This window comes from Anomalospiza imberbis, chromosome 5, assembly GCF_031753505.1.
Source record: "Anomalospiza imberbis isolate Cuckoo-Finch-1a 21T00152 chromosome 5, ASM3175350v1, whole genome shotgun sequence".
NCBI classification, from domain to species: domain Eukaryota; kingdom Metazoa; phylum Chordata; class Aves; order Passeriformes; family Viduidae; genus Anomalospiza; species Anomalospiza imberbis.
In genome coordinates, this window is record NC_089685.1 from 67,336,793 (window position 1) to 67,355,821 (window position 19,029).

General features: G+C 41.5%; 1 protein-coding gene across 3 annotated transcripts in view; it reads right to left on the reverse strand.

Annotated features, from left to right (window-relative positions):
- WASHC1 (WASH complex subunit 1) overlaps positions 1-19,029 on the reverse strand; it is a 38,213-nt gene that overhangs the window by 18,040 nt on the left and 1,144 nt on the right. The window contains exons 1-2 of one of the 3 annotated variants that reach the window (XM_068191709.1): positions 13,252-13,397; positions 9,042-9,195 (exon numbers count right to left, since the gene is read on the reverse strand). In XM_068191709.1, the coding sequence (XP_068047810.1) occupies positions 9,042-9,190 (149 nt within the window). In that variant the 5' untranslated portion in view covers positions 9,191-9,195; positions 13,252-13,397. Of the gene's footprint in view, positions 1-9,041; positions 9,236-13,251; positions 13,398-19,029 lie in introns of those variants that run through there. The other 2 variants (XM_068191710.1, XM_068191708.1) reach the window with 2 other exon arrangements.

Here is a 19,029-nt window from a genome sequence, read left to right on the forward strand (position 1 = left end):
AGTGTCTGATTTGTGCCTTCTTTCAGGTGGGGCTGCAAGAGAAATTCATAAGCCACCAGCCAGAAATACTGTTTCTTCTGAGCTTCACCTGAAGGTAGCAACAGCAGGAGAGGAGCACTGACAAGCAGCCATCCCAGCCCTTTTAGGCTGTGCCTCACTTGACCAAAGATACATAGCCATGATCATGTGGGAGGAATGACATTTGCAGAGTCTTCCTCCCCCCCGGCCAGGCAGTCAGGAAGTTTATTCCTAGCTTTCTCCCATACCTTACAAACAGTTTAAAATCAGTTTTCTTGACCAAGGTAAGTAGCACTCAATTATACAAGTCTAACAAAACACAATGAAGTGATCATCTCTAAAGGTCTTGCCCTGATGTAAGGCTGAAAATATCAGGAAAGCTGAGCTCCCACTCCTTTATTGGGATGGCAGTTTTTCATACTATGACAGCACAAACATTGCTCTTAGTCTGTTGATCTCACCAAAACAAATCATTGCCATCAAGAATAAGAATGCTGAGCAAAACACCCCTGCCTCCAGAGCAGAAAATGATTTCCAGTGATAGCAGTTTACATTCTCATCTTTCTCCAAGAAAAGCACTGCTTTTCTTTGCATTTAATCAAATATCCTCAGAACTTCATAGCTTTTGACCCAAAGATCTCCAAGCAATTTCCAAGTGTTAATTAAGTCTTGGTTGCTTGTGAAAACAAGAGTGGAATAATTTGTTCCCTGGAACAAAGAAAACCTAGGCAAATTCACAGTACAGTCTCAGCAGATCAGATTTTCAGTCCATTATTCACTAACTTGAGCAATTTTGCATTAATTCATAGGACTTAACACATACCTTTCAGTAGCTGCTTAATTTTTCATTTTACCGAGTTTAAGGCCACCTGTGCAAGTTCATCTGCCGTTTTCAATGTCTTGCCATTGCCAAATCCATCCCACTGATGCTCACCAGAATAAACTACAGCCAGCAAGAACCAACACAAAACACTGACAATTCTTTCACCACCACCACTTCTTTACTGTGATCCAAAATGTAGCCTTTACACGCATTTAAGACACGTGTTTACAAGTAAAGCTTTTTGCATTTACTTGAAATTTTCTCCACTTCCAAGTAGCTGATGGCAATCACATTAAATTTTACTTGCAGGTCACAAGTTGAACCTTTCAGTCTCCTTTTCAATAAAACATATCTAAAAGCTATAATTTACAAGCTAGTGCTTACTCTATAAAAACTGCTGTCTTGTAAAATTGGACTTGAATATTCCGGAGAAGAAAAGCCCAACCAAGAAAAAGGACTTGCTACCATAAAGTGTCTGTTTAAAGACAACTACACTTCATGTCTTCTCCGAACTCTTACTTCCTTTCTGACTTTAATCACATAATAAGGGCCTGCCTCTGTGGTCTTCCCTCACTGTGCTGACCTGTTGAAGTTGTAACCAGATACTTGGTAAATGACCAAACTGGCCTTTGAAGCATGACTTGGAGTATCCAGATCATTATTCTCTTTTGCACTCAGTACTATGTTTCTGCTTATCATGTTTGTTGCAGTGATCCCTCAACTTTTCAACAGCTTACATCTCAGTGAAAATTCTTCTATTTCCTTGCACTCAAAGCTTCTGCTCAGCAATGACCCTCTTCAGCATCCTGTGAGAACTAGTGCAGACTCCCAAGATCCACTCAAAATTTTGCTACAACTAAAACAAGTCCAACTAGCTAAGATAAACTTCCTCAGAAACAGTTACCAGCCCTTTGCCAGTTACAAAACCTCCTTGCTTGTTACAAAAGCTCCTTAGCTTTTCCCTTTCTCACCTCTACTTTCAAAGGGAACTTCTCTTAACAGATCTTCTTTCCAAACACGCCTCCTTCTCTTAAAGGAAAGATTTCTTCACATATATATATTTTTTTTGCAAACGGAGTTTTTAATTTAATAATATTTACTCTTCAGAAACAGAGGTCGTTTAGTGTTACTTCTTCATTTTCCTACAATCAATTGCAGTCACACTCAAATCTCAAAAGTCACTGTCTATGATATGCCCATCAACAGGCTAATTTGAGTGTGCTTCTTTAACAAATTAGAACAACTCTTTATGACACTCTATCCATCTAACACCTTTCCTGAGTGATTACAGCACTTTCTTCCTTTCTTGAGGGATTTCTAGTTACTCTTCCCCCGAAAACTTTGGGCCACAGTCAGAGATATTCCTAACAGCATCAAAAAGCAGTTATCTCTCTGCCTGCACTGGCAGCTGCTCTGTCATTTCAATGAAACAGTCTGAGGCACATCAGTGATCAGACACCTTTAGAACTGGTCTAGAAACACAATATCATTCCCTTCACTGTCATTTTAAAAGTCATCTTTCCTATGCACTAACTCACAATTAGTCATTAAGAATGGAAACGCTATCTTCACAGTAATACCAGAACTAATTTGTACAGTGTACCATCCAAACCTCCTTCCCCACTCCAAAACTGCCAGAAGTGTATATTCATACACTTTAATAGCTTAACCACTATCCCTGTGACACACACATGAAATGTTCTTATGGTAAATGCTTTGACAGCAGCTAAATCCCTCATCCCAGCTAAAAGCATGAAGTGTAATGAAGGGCATGATTTTGGCTGTGCTGTTGTTTGTTCCACATCCCTTTAATTGCCTGAGTGTTAGAAAAATGACAGAAAACCCTGCCTGGTGCTCAGTTGGAGACCATGAACTTCCTTGCTTTTTGGTACTGAGTTACTGGAATGTTATATATATATTGGAATGTTCTATATATGTCACAGATAACCCAAAGGCTATTCCTACTGCACTCACACAGAGCAGAAATGCAACAGCTCTCCTTCCTCTTCTAAAAGGAATGTCTTGTTACGCCTCTTAGGCCCATCAGGCATGTTTTCAGATTCAGCTTTGCTGGTCAATCTAAAACAAGAGTCCTAGAAGTAAATTAAAATGCAAATACCTGGTTTTATAATGCACATTAATCCAGAATAAGGATCATATTCTTGGATAAATTAAGAAAGTAATCCAATTCACCATGCTGGGCCAGGGACAGTAAGGGATACAAATTATTAATGGCACAGCATGGTGAATTCCTTCAATAAAATGTTTGTCTGGCAGATTTAGAGGAGGGGATGAAAGTTTCTGGAGCCTGAATTAAAGAATTTGGATGGTATAGTGTGTTACAGAGAAACCCCAGGTGGGTAATTTAGGTTCTGGAAGATGTAGATGGAAGAAAACCAGAAACTCCTTCATTAGCATGTACAAATAGGTCTCCTGCCTCCAAAAGCACTGCTCTGTCTCAGCTGTCAGTTGCATTTACAACTAAACTCTTACAACCTTCCCTATTTGCAAAACCCGACAGCACCACAGCAAGACAGAAAGAAGCACCATGAAAAGGGAATTTAATGCACCAGTCAAGTGTGAAGAACAGACCTTTGGCACTGGTGTTCCTCCCCAACTCTCCCCTCAGTGTGCAACCCCCATAGGAATGAGCCTGTAATACACATTTCAAGCCACTCAGTGTTATTTTCCAGACAGTTTTCTCCATGCTGGATCCCTAATGGAAGTCATGCCTGTAAAACAAAATTACTTGTTTGGATCTCTTCCTCCAGGGCTGACTGAGTACACAAAAGTCATCCACAGGAACAGAAAATTACTCCAACATATGTGAATCTCCAGTGTCTGAAGCTGGTTGAGAAGGTAGAGGCTATCACTTTGTGTAATAAAGGAATAACATGGCAGATGTTATTGTATCAAGAATAGTGGGAGTGGGAGAATGCAATAGTATTGCCAAAACCATGAGCTAAGAAATAAGGGAACACTTCTGCTGCTAGGCACACACTGCCTCACATTGCTGTTATGACATGTTTCTCCTTGCCTATTTCCAGACAATAATAGCCACAGCCACTTGCAGTCAGGGACTGAGGGGTAAAGGAATTACTCTCTGGATGGGGAAGTTCATAAGATCTCTGCCAAAACCCTTTTAATTAACAGAGACTTATTGCTGGGCAAAATTACCTCACAAGAACTTGAAGGCTGCTACTCAGTATTGAATTTTCTCCAACAAGGAACAGAGTACAAACAAGAAACTTCCCTGTCAGCATTGAAAAAAGACCACAAACTAAAATAAATCAGCAATTCATATGTACTGAAATTACCTTAGTTTCTCCTTACTGTTTGCCTTTCCTATTGCACATACCATCTGTTTTAAAGCAAACTGTCTCGTACTTCCACAAGATATTCCACTACTGCTGTTAGAGTAGAAAGAATCTTCTCAAGAGCTCCTTAAAGTCTGAAATTGTTGTGTGCCTCCTTTTGCTTAGCAGGTTTGAGACTAATTCCAGAAATAGGAGAACACCTCTCCTGCAATTTTGCACAGATCAGATTCCAGAAGATCTTAAGCTTAAGGATTTTAGCAGCATCCAGAAAGAGTTGTGACCTGGTCTCTTGCAGAACAGTCACGCTCCCTTTGCCTCTTCATGGGGGTGTAGGATGCCTGCTAGTACCAGCTGTTCCCAGCCTTCCAAGCATGCTGATCACACCCTTGTGTCACCTCCTAAAGCCTTCTTTCTACAGTCTAGGAACCTATCCGAAGCTACATCTTCATAAGCTGTCAAAGTTAGCTTCAAGAGGATCATGGCAGCCATAACAAATGAATGGTGCCTTACAAAGTGTGTGCTACACTTAAAAGGAAAACAAATCCACATTACTTGGACATGTATCTACAGGAATAACAACTAGCTACAGGCAAAATGTCCCCGTTCTCCATTTCCTCATGTCTGCAGGACACTCCATTCACTCTTTACCTCACTGCTTCTGCTTCATCTTCCTGGCAGCAAATGACTGCTCCTACAGCCTCTCAAGAGAGGCACCTGAAACAAAACTAGACCTAGCGTGCTCTTTCAGATGACCTCTGGGACAACGTCAAAGTACCATGAGGCACCTTGTCGTTAAACAAGAGTCACAACACTCTCAAATGAACTGGAGAAAAATTGATTCCCTGGGCAACAGTGCGTCTCTTGGTGTGAACTCTCCTGCACGGTGAGCCATCACAGTGGACCGCTCTCTTCCTAGAAAGATCAACCCTTGCAGCCAGCAGAGGAACACACACAATGCACTGTCCAAGCTCCAAGCTGCATCCCAGAGCCCCACTGCACAACAAAGAGCACAGTACAGCTTGCAGCAAGACCCTTCTTGGCAAGTTTACATTCCACAGACCTCCTAAATTAAATACATTTACACTGATGTACTAGTCCCCACCTCCATCATTAATGATCATGACTAATCACAGTAGTAAGTTTAAAACACACAAATGTACCTCACAATTAAGATTTTGTTGGCATTTTCAATTTCAGAACTACTCACGTCTCAGCTCTGCTCCTGTCATAAACATCCCTTAAGGCTCTGCTGCCCAGCCAGCTACTCCTTACCTTCCTTATCACAGCCTTACCAGATTTCTTCCCCACCCTGAACAGCATTTCCACAGTGTTTTTGTTTTCCAGCTATGGTTTTTAGAAGTGCAGCTCTCAGTTAAACTTTTGCATAATATTAAAGCCCTTTTCAAATATGTAATATGAAATTAGTTCAAATCCAGCTGGGGAGGAAACAGGATACACTGGTTTAGCAAAGTATTATTCCAGACAAGCAAAAGACACTGAATAAAGATTAAAAAAAATAACAACCAGAAATTTTTCCATAAACTGAAAAAAAAAAAGAAATATAAGGATGGGAAATTTTGTACACAGGACAACTTGGGATTGGATTACAGGCAAATCCTGGACCTTGGTAACAACCTTCCAATCCCAAGCATTTGATTTCTTTCTACTACTGTAACATTCCATGAGATAACTTGCAAAAACAACTTTCCACACATCTATTTCTCAAAAGTGAACATTTTTAATAGCAAATGGACAATATTAGAGATTATTAACATTTCTTATTAACAAACTCCTCAGAAACTGAGAAATCCTGAAGGACAAGCCTACCTAACTAGGAGGGAATATCAGGAAATCTAAACTCATTACTTAATTTAAATACTTATCCCAACAACATTCCTGTAAAATACTCCAAAGTACATGATTCCAACACAATCTCCCACCCAGAAAATACCAGTAATGAGAAAAATAAAATAGATGAAAGACTACTGTTAACTAAGGGTTTAAACTGGTCATCCCACTTCCTGTGACCTGTATCAAAACCCTTCCTAAAAACCCAGGAGTTAAATTCAAACAGACATTATGTCAGGTTGGCTATGTTAGAATATTTACGTTTTAAGCAGTATTAATATGTAAGTAACTACAGGCAGTGAATCTGATCTTTGCAGCTTCCACAACAGATTAATGACTTGGATTCAGTTAACACACACAAGCTTAAAACTTCCATTATTTCAAAGCATAAACTTGAGAAGGACATGCAGCCTCTTGGTCTCGTTATGGCACTGATATCAGCCCGAAGAGGATAGGATTTCCTCAGAGGAAGGCACTGCTGGACAGCACTGGCCTAAGACATCAATCTCTATTGCCCAGCAACCAAGAGCTTCAATGCTCCCCATGCGAAAAAAAGTCAGGTGGGTCTCTGCTCCCGAAAGTTAGGGTTATGATGGAGAGGGATGCTGAGCTGATGTATCCTGCTCTAAATAATTCCTGATTGCAGTCCAAGCCTGTTCTCCAAGGCTGGGCCCAGTGGGGATGCTCTAGGTCTCAGCCATAGTTTACTTGTGGTTTTGCACCCGCGCATCCCTTGATTGTCTATGAACTAATAAACTCTGCAGTCTCATTCACCAAGTACTTTGCCATAGTTAATAGCAAGTAAGCTTCTTTGAGAATGATTGGAAAGAAGAGTTGACAGAGACTTGTCACATGGGCTATTTCCCAAATTGCCCAAAAAGGGGGGAAGCGGAAGAAAGCTCCCTGTATTTTCTTCTAATTCCCTAAATGGAAAGGTATCTTTCTTGTGTCATCTCAACATGTTCATTTGAAGAGTTCATACTCAATTGTTATGTCAGCAACAATTCTGAGCGGGAACTTTGATTAGCTAAAATGGAAACAAAGATCTGGCAGTGGAAATACTCCTTTTTTCATATGCAGTAGGAGACAGTTTCACTTCACCTTCAACAAAGTACACCAACAGGTGGATTGATACAGTGCTTTTGAGAGGCTTGCCACTCTCAAAAACACTGTACCAATCCACCTGTTCCCACAAAACAACCTCAGAACATCTGCATCTCTGTAGTACTGAAGTAACGAGTTGGACACACTCAGCCAAGTCTCCCACAGTGAACAAGTTTCCTCTCCATCAACACTGCAAGCTGCTGTTCTGCAGATCAAAACAGCCAGCTTCCCCACGTAAGACAGCTCCTTCCTGGAAATGGAAGACAGAGCTGCCTTATCTCAGGAAAGGGAAGATAGAAGGTCACTAAGTGGCAAAGTTCTCACCTTGAAAGCTCTGCCCCTTGATTGACATGGAACAACCAAGGTCATGGAACTTCTAATCAGATGCCTGCATAATTACTAAATCACTCTTAATTATATCAGAAAGCCAAGACCTCACTGGAAAGGCAAAGCAAACAAAGAAGCCAATGAAGCCTCCTCTGTTGTTGGAGAAAATTGGTAATTAAAAGTCATGAGTGCACCAAAGAGTGAGGGAACAGCATCACAGTCACTGCTCAGTGTCACTGCTCAGTACTCGGAAGTGACTTGCATACAAAGCAGCAGGCTTATCTCCCTAGGGAAATTACAGGGTATGGTGTTAGACAGCAGTGTGGAGAGAAAAAACAGGGAAAAAAAATAGAGACAGAACAACTCCTGTGCTATCAAGAGCTTCATTTACCCCACAGAGAGGGACAGCATTGCCAACCAGGCCCCAGTCTGAGAAGTGCTTTCCACATGTTTTTGGCAGCTCTAGAAAGCCTTCTCCCAGCCTTAGATCATGAAGTGTTCCCCTACTTTGAAGAGCACAAATGAAGTAGATCTTGTGTAATCCAGCCCACACACAGCCCTTGCCCAAACAAACACTATTCCAGTGGAAAACCTTTTTAACCTCAATAACCTGAGCTCAGCCTTAGAGACTGCTCTTTCTCCAGAGGCTACCCTTCAAAATATCATTTTCAGAAACCACACAACTTCAATCTACCCTTAAAAAAAAAACCTTTCAAAACTCAAAAAATACAGAACATCATGACCCTGCTCACACCAAAATAATTTAAATTAGATAATCATGGAACCTGCTGAAACCAAAACATGTGCTTTTACTGATTAGACTATAAGATAAATTCTGATCTGTTTCCTTCCCAGTGATAGTCCACACCATCTCATAGCACTGAGATGTCAAAGATGGCACTGGATAGAAAAAGGCACCACGTTATCTACCATCATTTGCAAGCAAACACAAGAATCTCGCTGATCTGCTATACAGACAGTCTTAAAGATCTAATCCTAAAGATGATCATATGCAAGAGGTGCCAAATCTGGACCAAATCCATGAAGAGATGGACTTCAATGGATTATGACACTGCGGCAAGAAACCTGGTCTTACTCAGGGCACTCAGCCCTTCCAACACACAAAAATGAAAGCCCAAAAAGAACAGTCTGTACATTGCAGAGATCAGAACAAAGAGAAATTTTCTACTTCACCGCTTCAAGTACAATGACTCAAAAAGACACATCTTCAAGATACTCTAAATTACAATGCATCTCCTTCAAAACATGAGCAAGAAGGAATAAAGGACAAGTGCAGCAGAAGCAGTAAGCAGTAATGCAATTTTTGGAATAAAAAATTAATAAATTTTTGTTCATTAATAAAAATTAATAAAAAATTAATAACCAATCTCTGGCTAACTGCAGCCATTTCATTATGCTTAACTTTGACAGACTCAAATCTAAAACTCTTATTGAAGTGCATCTGGTCCTTTTTCACCTCTTTTCTGAACTTCCATTGCTTACCAATGCAATGCTCTTTCCCCTTCACTGCTGCAACCTAATTACAGCACTCTGTTTTGTAATACTGAATGCTAAGCACCCAACCCCCCAGGAAAGCACTTTACCTGTTGAAGATATCACCTGACACCTTTTGCAGATAGTGAAGCGCATCTGCCACCTGCTGCACAGCCTCCTCCCTGCGTAGGTCTGGCTGGATCAGGGGCACTGAGTATGTCTGCCCTTCCAAAAAGTGCTTCTGGGCTACTGTGGCCATTGTACCTAAGGGAAAGAACAAATAGGTCATTACACATTAAACACACTGCCATTTCATCACAGCAGTTATTCAGGGACTTCTACTTTCTGCTCCACTAATTATTTTAGGAAAGCATTTGCAACGGAATTGGTAAGCTGAGGAGAAAGGCACAAGTAGTAAGGCTGACATATTGGATTTTTAACACATTCAAGGAAGCTACAGTGAGGTGAGACTCTCTTGCTTATCTGAATGTTCTTGGAAACCATATTTTTATTTTAGCATGCTACTTAACAAATCTCTGCTCAGTATTGTGCTGAAAACAAAGACCAGAGTTAGAAGCAAAGTCGGTTCAGACTGGCAATAAGACTCATCACAAATCACCCTGCTCCCTCCTCCCTTTTCCTCATATTCCATGTGGATATATTTCAGGTCATCCAACCCTATTAGCAAAAGGCAGTATTTCATCTTACACTTCTGCTCCAAGAAACACACCATCAGGCCCTTCCAAAAACAGAAGCCATGAAATTACAAGGCATGCATGGGCACACACCCCCTTGCTCCAAGTAGGTTAATGGGAGTTCTTCCATTCTGAGACACCCAGGAGCTCTTTGTTGCTTCTGGACTGGATTTTTCCTTAGTAACTATCTTGAAAGAAGCCTCCATATTTTAGAATCCTTTCATATCTCAAGCCTAACCAGTCACCAGAAAGTTTCAGTTGTGTGCCACATAGTTGTGTGCCACACACCAGAGCTGTACGCACACTTTTGGAAGCAGCTGGGCCAATACCACTGCTCTATAGCTCAGCCAGGAGAATGTCACCCACCACCCATGTTTCCATCCTCAGCTTTGCTCACCTCTCCCTCAGCAGTTCCCAAAAAGTTTGCCTCTCGTGTCTTTACTCACAAAAATAACAAAAAAGTTCCTGGGACTTGGAAGAACATACAGAGAAAAAAAATCCATTTCTCTGAGCACATTAGAAACTGCAAACTCACAAACACATTACTATTAGGACATTCTAAAGAATGAACAGAGTAGAGTATCCATACAGTTTTCTAACCCAAACTCTACTGCTAGGTCTACACAACTCCCTCCAAACTTGTTTTGTTCGTGTCTCTACTCGTTCAGGCTGTAAAAAACAATTAGTTTACAGGTGCTCATTACAGGGTTTCATCACACAGAGCTCCATACATCTGTATAAGAAAATATTCATTAAGCTGAGGAGAAGCAAAACAAAGGAGGATGAAAAATCAAGGTATCAGAAACAGACAGGGATATCTCAGGATGCACCACATTCCCTGTGTGGTACTTGGAAGTCTGCAGGACCTAGTTCAAGAGAGCTGTGCTGTGTGCAACCTGCATTCCTGGCTCTATAGCAGTGCAGGCTGAGAATGACATAGAAACACAGCCTATACTGGAGAAATTCACAAATCATGAGCCTGAAGAGACAGTCACAACATTAAAAATCATTTAAATGTGTGAAAATTAGAGGGGTCTTCACACATTCCTTCAATTCCCTATCTTGCTTCACAAAACAAAGAGATAACAGATTAGACTTGCCTGCAGCCATTTCTGTATATTTAAGAAACACCACCCTCTCCAAATTTTTCCTTTAAGATGATACCATGGGTAGGAAAAAGCTTTCTGTAAATGTGATGGGCTGTTATTTAAGGGTATACTTCCGGGATGTGGGGTTTGCTGAGCTGTTTTGGGGTTCCTTTGGTGGGGGTGTTTAGTAATGAATCATATGAGATGTAAGGGTATGTAGAAGCCTTTCCACAGTTAACAAATTTGCAAGATCAAGCCCAGCCATTAGAAAGCTGGCTCTGCTGCCAGTCTAGGAAGCCTAGACATACTCTGTTTCATTTCATGCATCACTGGCAGCAAGACTCTGTATCTGCACTCTTTAGCAACAATGTTTGCACACTGATTAGTCTTCTGGACTGGGCCTACTCTGCAGACAGGAAATTATTATTTAGAGCTGTAAAGCATACAAGCTAATCTGAGATGAGTATAGCTAATTTTGAGACAGCAGTTTCTGATCTGTTGACCACAATCAAGCTTCAATACTTTTCCTTTCAAATCTACTATTTGACTGTCACCACGGAATAAAGTGACTACATAACACAGCCAGGATGTGGTTATGAGTTACTCTGGCCCCAGCAGTAAAAGGAGTTTATAATCCTCCCTGCCACTGGTCAAAACTCTGCCGTTGCATCAGTGCTCCTGATGTTCGGGGTGCCTATTTTTAACTCGAATCAGTTCAATGACCCAATTTACTGCAGCCAGATAAACAGCTGTAATTGTCCAGTCATGAAACATAGTGGGAAGCAGGGGCAAGAAGGAAACTTCTGAAACTTGTTTCATTATCAAAACCATTCCTGTGTAAAGGTAATCCTAAGAAAACCAAGATTTTCACCTCTTGAGGCCAGGTAAGATTATGCAGCCCCAATATGATCCCTCAGACTCTCACCAATCCTAATTCTCCTAGAGTCCTTCCTAAAACCAAGCTCAGTTCAGCTGCTGACTGCCAGATGCTCCCACTTGGGAGCAGCGCTCCTCTAGCTACTCCCAAAACATTTCTTTCCCAACAGTTAGAAGCTACAGACTCTCCTTCAGGTCCCACTGCTCCCTTGCAAACAGAGGAGCACCCAATACTGGGCAAAGCAGGAAAATCCCTGGGTGCTCCTGCTCACACTGTCACAGTTTGTCTGTCGGTAAACATCACCTTCACAGGTTCTCCATGAAGACTCTCAAAGGAGCTTCAGATTCTCACCTTTCCTAAAACAAATAGTGGAAAATTATGGCAGACTCTGGAAATTACTGCCAGAGACAGATACAAGAGAAAATTCTTTCTGTGCAAGAGAACAAGTTCTATAGCAAGGAGGAGAGAAAACAGCAACAATTAAATTACTAGACTTGGGCAAAATCCCATGCTGCAGCTGCTACTTGTTACCTCTTAGGACCAAACTAATTGGAGAAATAAGCCAGTTTTACAAACAATTTGAGTAAGGGCCAGCACGTGGTTAGAATAAAAGGAGAACTGCTTCACTTAACAGAAAGAGACTGCAGGAATAAGGAATATTTTAAAAGGGAAAGTCAAAATATTCCCAGCAGAAGTCAGGAAGGAAAGCAAAGACTGAACATCACTCAGTAAGACTGACTTCCTTTATCTCAAACCCCAGTGCACTGAGAAAGAAGCAGCACATTTTCTTGCCATGTTCCACTATCAGAATTAGTACATAAAAAAATAAAGAAGTGAGTGCTGGGTGTTAAAATATGTCAACTCTTCTATCCAATGGGCGCCAAGCCCTCATGCAACATGAACGCAAAGGTGCAAATAAACTGCTTCTATCTTACATATAGAAGGGAATTCCAGCAAAGCAACAGACTGGCTCCAGCATCACTCCAGAATCTTACAGAGGGTGTGTTTCTCTAGGAAGTACAGCAATGCTGGAATTATGACAGCTGACATGAAATACTCTGAGGCTACAGTGAGAAATGGACACATGTGCCCAAAGAAAGCATGAGTCACAAAAACAGATGTCAGATCACCCAAGAGATTTAATCATTAGTGGTGTGACCACCAACAGGTCACACAAAGCAGAAGAAACAGCAACACATAGATTTTTGGGGTTTTTTTTCATCAAAGAGGCTCTGGAAAAGAGCAAAAGAGCTACAGCATCTGGGGGCTCCAGACATTTTTTATTCAATTGTTTCTTTCTATGTCAACTTTCATGATCAAGACAAATATGCTCTGGTGTTATAGAATAACCTCATTTACCTTATTAAAGTGAAAACAAAGAGAAAAAGGTTGTGTTGTCACTTCACCACCTGCTTCCAAGTGCTATGTTCTGTTTTGGAAGTTCTGACTAAAGCTACTGACTGCTTAAATTTGCACTTCTGCCTTAAGCTGTCTGTGCCTTTCACCTCAGGCAAGTTGGTCCAAAACTCCCCAGGGCTAGTGGCTATTCCTCTGCACTCAAAGCTGTTCTCTCCCGCTCAGCTGCAACACTCACACTTGCAAAAGCTGAGAGAAACAGCGGGAGTGGGAAACAGAATCAGTCTCTACCAGACTGTTTCACCTCTCTGGAAGACATAAACCAGGACAGATACAGGCTGAGCACTCCAGGGTTTCCAGGCATTTGGAACCAATAACTGGGCTTACTCTTCACTCACCACAGCTAAGTCTAATACTTGGAGGGATATGTGGAGCTCTGCCCCTGGAAAAGAAAGTATATCATTCACTGCTCAGGACAGGTAGAGAAACACTCCACCTGCTTTCCTCACCTCTCTCCATAAGAATAAAACTTCTTCTTATGTTAAGGCAAGCCCAAAAGAACTTGTTACAGAGCAAACAGAGTTTGTAAAAGAAGCAGCACTTCCCTAAGTTCATTAGAAAATACTGCTCTATGGAGGACTGACCACTGGGATGATTATCTAAAAATAAAACAACACCACAACCTTAAATATTTTAGTTTTTCAAAGGAACATAAAGGCAATGTTAAAAATATAGCCTGGCTGCCCTTAACACAGGGAGAATGTAAAGCTGTACACAAGCACTTACCAGACATGTACTTTGCCATGAAAATAAAGGGAGAATAAGGCAAGCCATCAACAATACCTGCTTCCTTAACATGTTTAAAGAAGCTTAAAAAAGCAGGCTCAGGGGAGAAGAGGGACTAAATACTTTGAAAAAAACTCAGCATGTATGAGTTACATGGCTGCTTTAGCAATTACTGTGCTGCTGCTTCTCTCACTGCACTGGAAAGGCAGCAAAAACTAGAGGCCTTTAATTCCCACAGGCAGTAACAGCTCCAAAAAGAAGTGGCAGGCTATCTCTAACCCTATGTCTCTCTTTTGTAGGATCCTAATAAAAGATCAATGCTTGTAGCCACCTGTGAGGACATAGGGATCAGCAATATGCAATAAAACACATCTGCATATCCCTCACCACACACCACTATCACCAGTATGGCTCCAATGCTGGAACAGACCAAACCACAAATGAGCTACAGTTTAAGATCAAACATACTCAAAAGATGGAGCAGACAGGCTCTGGTCATAGTTTATCAGAAAATGCTGTCTCCTCTGACAAAGGAAAGTCACATCCATAACTTGGTTAACCATGAGAAGTCATTCCAAATTCCTCCCTGAGAGTAATTTCTTACATGTAATACTTTCTACCATGTTTACCTGGACAAACATTTTCCCATGGTCAAATCTGCTAGCATATTCAAGTCACACCTTGATTGTTCTGGAGGCTTGCCTAGAGGCTATACCAACAAAATACCAGACTTAAATCCTCTAAGGAAAAATAAGAACAATATAAAAAGTTAATTATACCACCTTGCCCTCCACAGATAAAGCACACTCCTGTGAGTTTACCAGCTGCAAAACCAGAAAACAGTATTTAAAAAAGAGACTTGAAAAAGCAAAATATTCCATTGCATATGAAATGCTGTTCAGGGGCAGGATAAGGCAGTGTGTGCACACACACTCACACAGATGTAGACACTGAAACAAGAGCTAGAAATTGCTGAAAGGTAGCACAGGAGCCTACATACAAGACCCATTATTATGCAGCATACAATCATTCTGCCCTGTGCTGACATTCATGGGAGGGGATGAAATTTAGTCCTCCAGCAGAGCACACAAGAGAGGGAACTATCCTGGATAGGGTAGCAGGATGCATTTCCAGCAGTGAGATGAGAGGTTCACCACAGTCCCTGCGCTAATCCAACTTTACTCTTTTTTTCGGGAAGCAAGGTGGGGGCAGGAGAGAAGCACTTTGGTAAGTTAAGAGGATGAAAGGTCTATTTATATTTTTTAATTAACCGTCTTCTACAATGTTATTAGGCAGCAATCAAAGATGCAGATGCTACTGATTTGATTGGCAAGAAGTAGAGTGTGCTGTATATTAAGGAACTCTGTCCCTATAAATAGGTCTAATCACCATCTGAAGGCTGGAAGGCAGTGATGAAAGAAAGCATTAATAAGACCCTAATTAGGCCCCGTAGCAGGCTGTACTCCACCAGGGTGCTCATGTTACTAGATGTCTCTTATAGTAGCACCCTCAAACTCCTTTGTAGATGTTACTGCTTTGGTCTTAAGACCTCTAGTAGTTATTTTAGACAAGAGTGCAGTTTCTCCATTTTTGGAGTGCTTGGCATCGGCTGTGATTTTGCCTCCCAGGGCTGTTTCTGGAACTAAATGACTCTGTCCATTCCACTGTCCCATCCTGCCCATTATCAAGGAGTGAATTAAACAGAGGAGCTGGAGTTCCCCAGACACAGAAATGGCAACAGGTGCAGGAAAGTGAAAAACTTGAGAAGCCATCATTCTCCCTCCCTCTCAGCAGCAGGAGCACATCACAGCCCAATCTACATCACAAGGTTACTTTAACCACAGTTGTAAAAGCCATTTCTGCTCCTCTCCTCCAGCTTTAGAGGATACTTACTCAACCTCAACCTTTCAGCCTATCCTTACAGTATAGCATTACCTCAGAAGAACACAAGCAACAAAAACTCTGTGTAGAAAACAAATCCTACAGGGCATCTCCTGCTCCCACAACTGCTCATTGATATGGGATTACCTGAACAGCCAAACCCTTTTCAAAAGGAGTCAGCCTCACATCACACCATGGCCCTGAAGAAGCAGTAGAGCACTGAGGCACCTGACAGTCAGCAGGACTACCTGAAGAAAAGCACAGGCCTGTCAAAAATCTGCTTCTGAAAGCATGGGCCCAGCATTTAAGGCACCTCTTTCTCAAGAAGCCAGAGCCTGTTAAAAACACCTTTGGCTCACACATTTTGCTTTCAAAGAAATAACTGTGGCAGCTACTTTAAGTGAAATCTGGAGACTCCCGCTCACCCAAAAAACTACTCAGAGCCACTTAGATTTATTGGTTTGTCACTACTGGCATATTCCACTTAGGCTTAAGAGAAAGAACCAAAATTTGAGATCTCAGAGCCCAGCTTTACAATAGCATGTGGCAACTCCTTAGTAAAATACCTGACATTTAAAGATGGATTAGATACAACAAATTACATTGACTCTCCAGAGAGAGAATGCTATTACATTTTTTTTTTAAGAGAATCTGAAAAGTAGAGACTTAAAAGAATTTAGAGGTGCATTTCAATCCTACCAGCTTCATAAGCTAAGACACCCTCTAAGCCACTACTGTCTTCAGGACAATCTTTCCCCTCAACACAGAGATCTGTTTTGTGAAGCACAGGCAGCCTCCCTCACTACATCACCTGACTGAGAAAGCCCTATCCTCTAAGCACAGGCTGAAATGGACTTCCTCCAGCTGGATACATAATGCTCCTTTTTACAGACAGATGTTGATATCTAAAGTTAAACAGACAACCCCCTCCTTGACTGCCACCTTTGGCTCTCAACAGTAATGGAGACAAACAGATGCTGTAATGAACAATAGATCTGATTCCAGGGCAACATATACAACTGACCACAAACACTCTGCTAATTGCCTGCCTTACCTTCCTATCACTATTTATTATAAAGGAAGACTAAACAAATAGCTTAGCTACACCTACTATACAAACATCATAACTGAACTTGAAAATGCCATCCCAAACATCCAGACACAGCACCTTCTTTGATTTCCTAAATGGAGGCACTTTGGTTTTGTATGCCTGAAGTACACAGAAGCCGCTGGCTATGCAAAGACCTCTAGAGAGCCATTTCTCTGCAGTTAGTTCTCTTAAACAATGGAACTCCAAAAGCAGGTTAACCAGAATGCTGCTGTAGAGCTTCCTGCAGAATGTCTGGAGCTTCTCATTCTCACTATCAGACCACAGCAATACTTACTTCCAGAAACACACCATGTCCAACAAAAAAAAAAAAATCCAGCTAGTTTCCCCCCTCTAATTTTCTGATGCAAAATTAGCTCCACCCTTCTGCAGAGGGATCTCAGCTGCAGATCTAACCACTGCCACAAACCGTAACTCGCAGTGTCCTGGTTTTCACCTCCACATTCAGTACTCTCTGCTCCAAAGTTCTGGAGTTTACAGCCCCCAGGCTCCACATGCAGTATTACAACAAAGCCTTAGACATTCAGTTAAGGAAACAACTAAACCAAACCAGCGACCAGATCAGTTCCTGCCTGTTATATACATTCAAAAGCAAAGGCAATGCTTGCATTTCTAGAAGATGACAAGAGAACTCACTAAATAAGGAATGTCTTCAAGTCTGTTCACATTTGCTAGAAGGAATATCCCTACAGAGTGGCCTGATTGACAGGAGCTGATGAAAAGCTGGGTCAAAAAAATGACACCTGGATGAACTATTTTCTGGGAAAGGTTATCTCATGAGGGAGTATAAGCAGAACTGATTAGCTACAGAAATTGCTTTTCTGAGTGATAAAAATGATTCCCTTCAATCTCTTACACCACAGCCACGGGAAACATAGTAATTTCAGACATAATCCTCTTCTTCCTCTGCACATTACTTTTAATCTAAAAAAATGTTATAAAAAAAATCTGCCTTGCTTTCAGGATTACCTTAACACTATTTTTCCCCAGCCCTCAATTTCTACCCTTCCCTTTCACTCCCCAAGCTGAGCTTGATGTAACCACAGTCACCTGGTATTCCCAGAAACCAGATTGCAGAGTAGTTCCCAGGAATTATCGGCTTTCCGTTTTCTGGCCCAAGAACTCCTGACGTGAGAGAACAGCACTTTGTATCTGAAGGAATGAAGATTTAAAACTCAGTTTAAATATCTGGAGTGATAGAAGAAGGACAGATGCTAAGAATAGCAGCCTGTGCTGCTCTAGGAGTACCTCAGGCACTCTTCTGCCTCAGGGCTCTGGAGGTGTGGCTGTTTCCCCCCCATTCAAAGCATCCAAGGAATACAGAGATATATCAGGCCGCTACTACATCCTAGCTTTACTACTCAGACAAGACAAATATAATGAAATATCAGGAGAACTTATCAGCCAGCCTTCCTAAAATAAAGTCTAAGCATGGGCAAGTTGACTGGAGCACGTCTGATTCCCAGAAAACTGTCATGCAGAGAAGTCTCTACAAGGACATGCCAAAGCCACTTTGCTTCCAGGCCTTGCCTCTGGCAAGAGCAGCACTCTTTGCTCCACTTCCTTTCATTGCTCCAGGAAGGCTCTGTATTTCAGGGAACTGCCAAGGAATGGCGGCAGTTCTAACTTCTACCTCCAGGACAGGTGAGCCCAGTCGGCACATCACGGCCAGCAACACCCGCCATGCAACCTCCATGAAACAAAGAGGTCATTCCAAGCATACTCCCAGCTGACATTTGCCTCAATCACATGAAATGCCACAACCACATTGAGCACTATCCCACACTCCTTGTTGGAAGCTGCACTGTGACCTGCACAGAGTCAAGAATTAGCCTCCTCTGCACAGGGATAAAGAGCCTCCTCTTTGGAAAGAGGTCTTTGGGAAAATCCAGGTGCTATTCAACCATTCAGTATCTGAACCACATTTAACAACCAAAAGAGAAAATAAAAAACCCAAACAAAACGCAAAACCCCCACAAACAAACCAAAAAAAAAAGAAAAAAAAAAAAAGAAGGGGGGAAACCTTATCACAGGATTTCCTGTTGATTACTAAAATAAATACTGTCAATGATCATCACTGCTGGATGTGAACTCACAACGTTCCCTATATCCATCAGCATCCTTTCTTCATGTGCACAGCTCGGTCTAGTAGTCCTATGCTCTTCTTATCGCTGGCCAACTCATTCTTTACTTTGAACATATAAAAAGATTATTCCAATAATTGCATCAGCAAATTGGGTTCACTTGCAAACACTGACAATATGGTTTTATTTGACAAATCATTACAATCAACACAACTACTGGCCT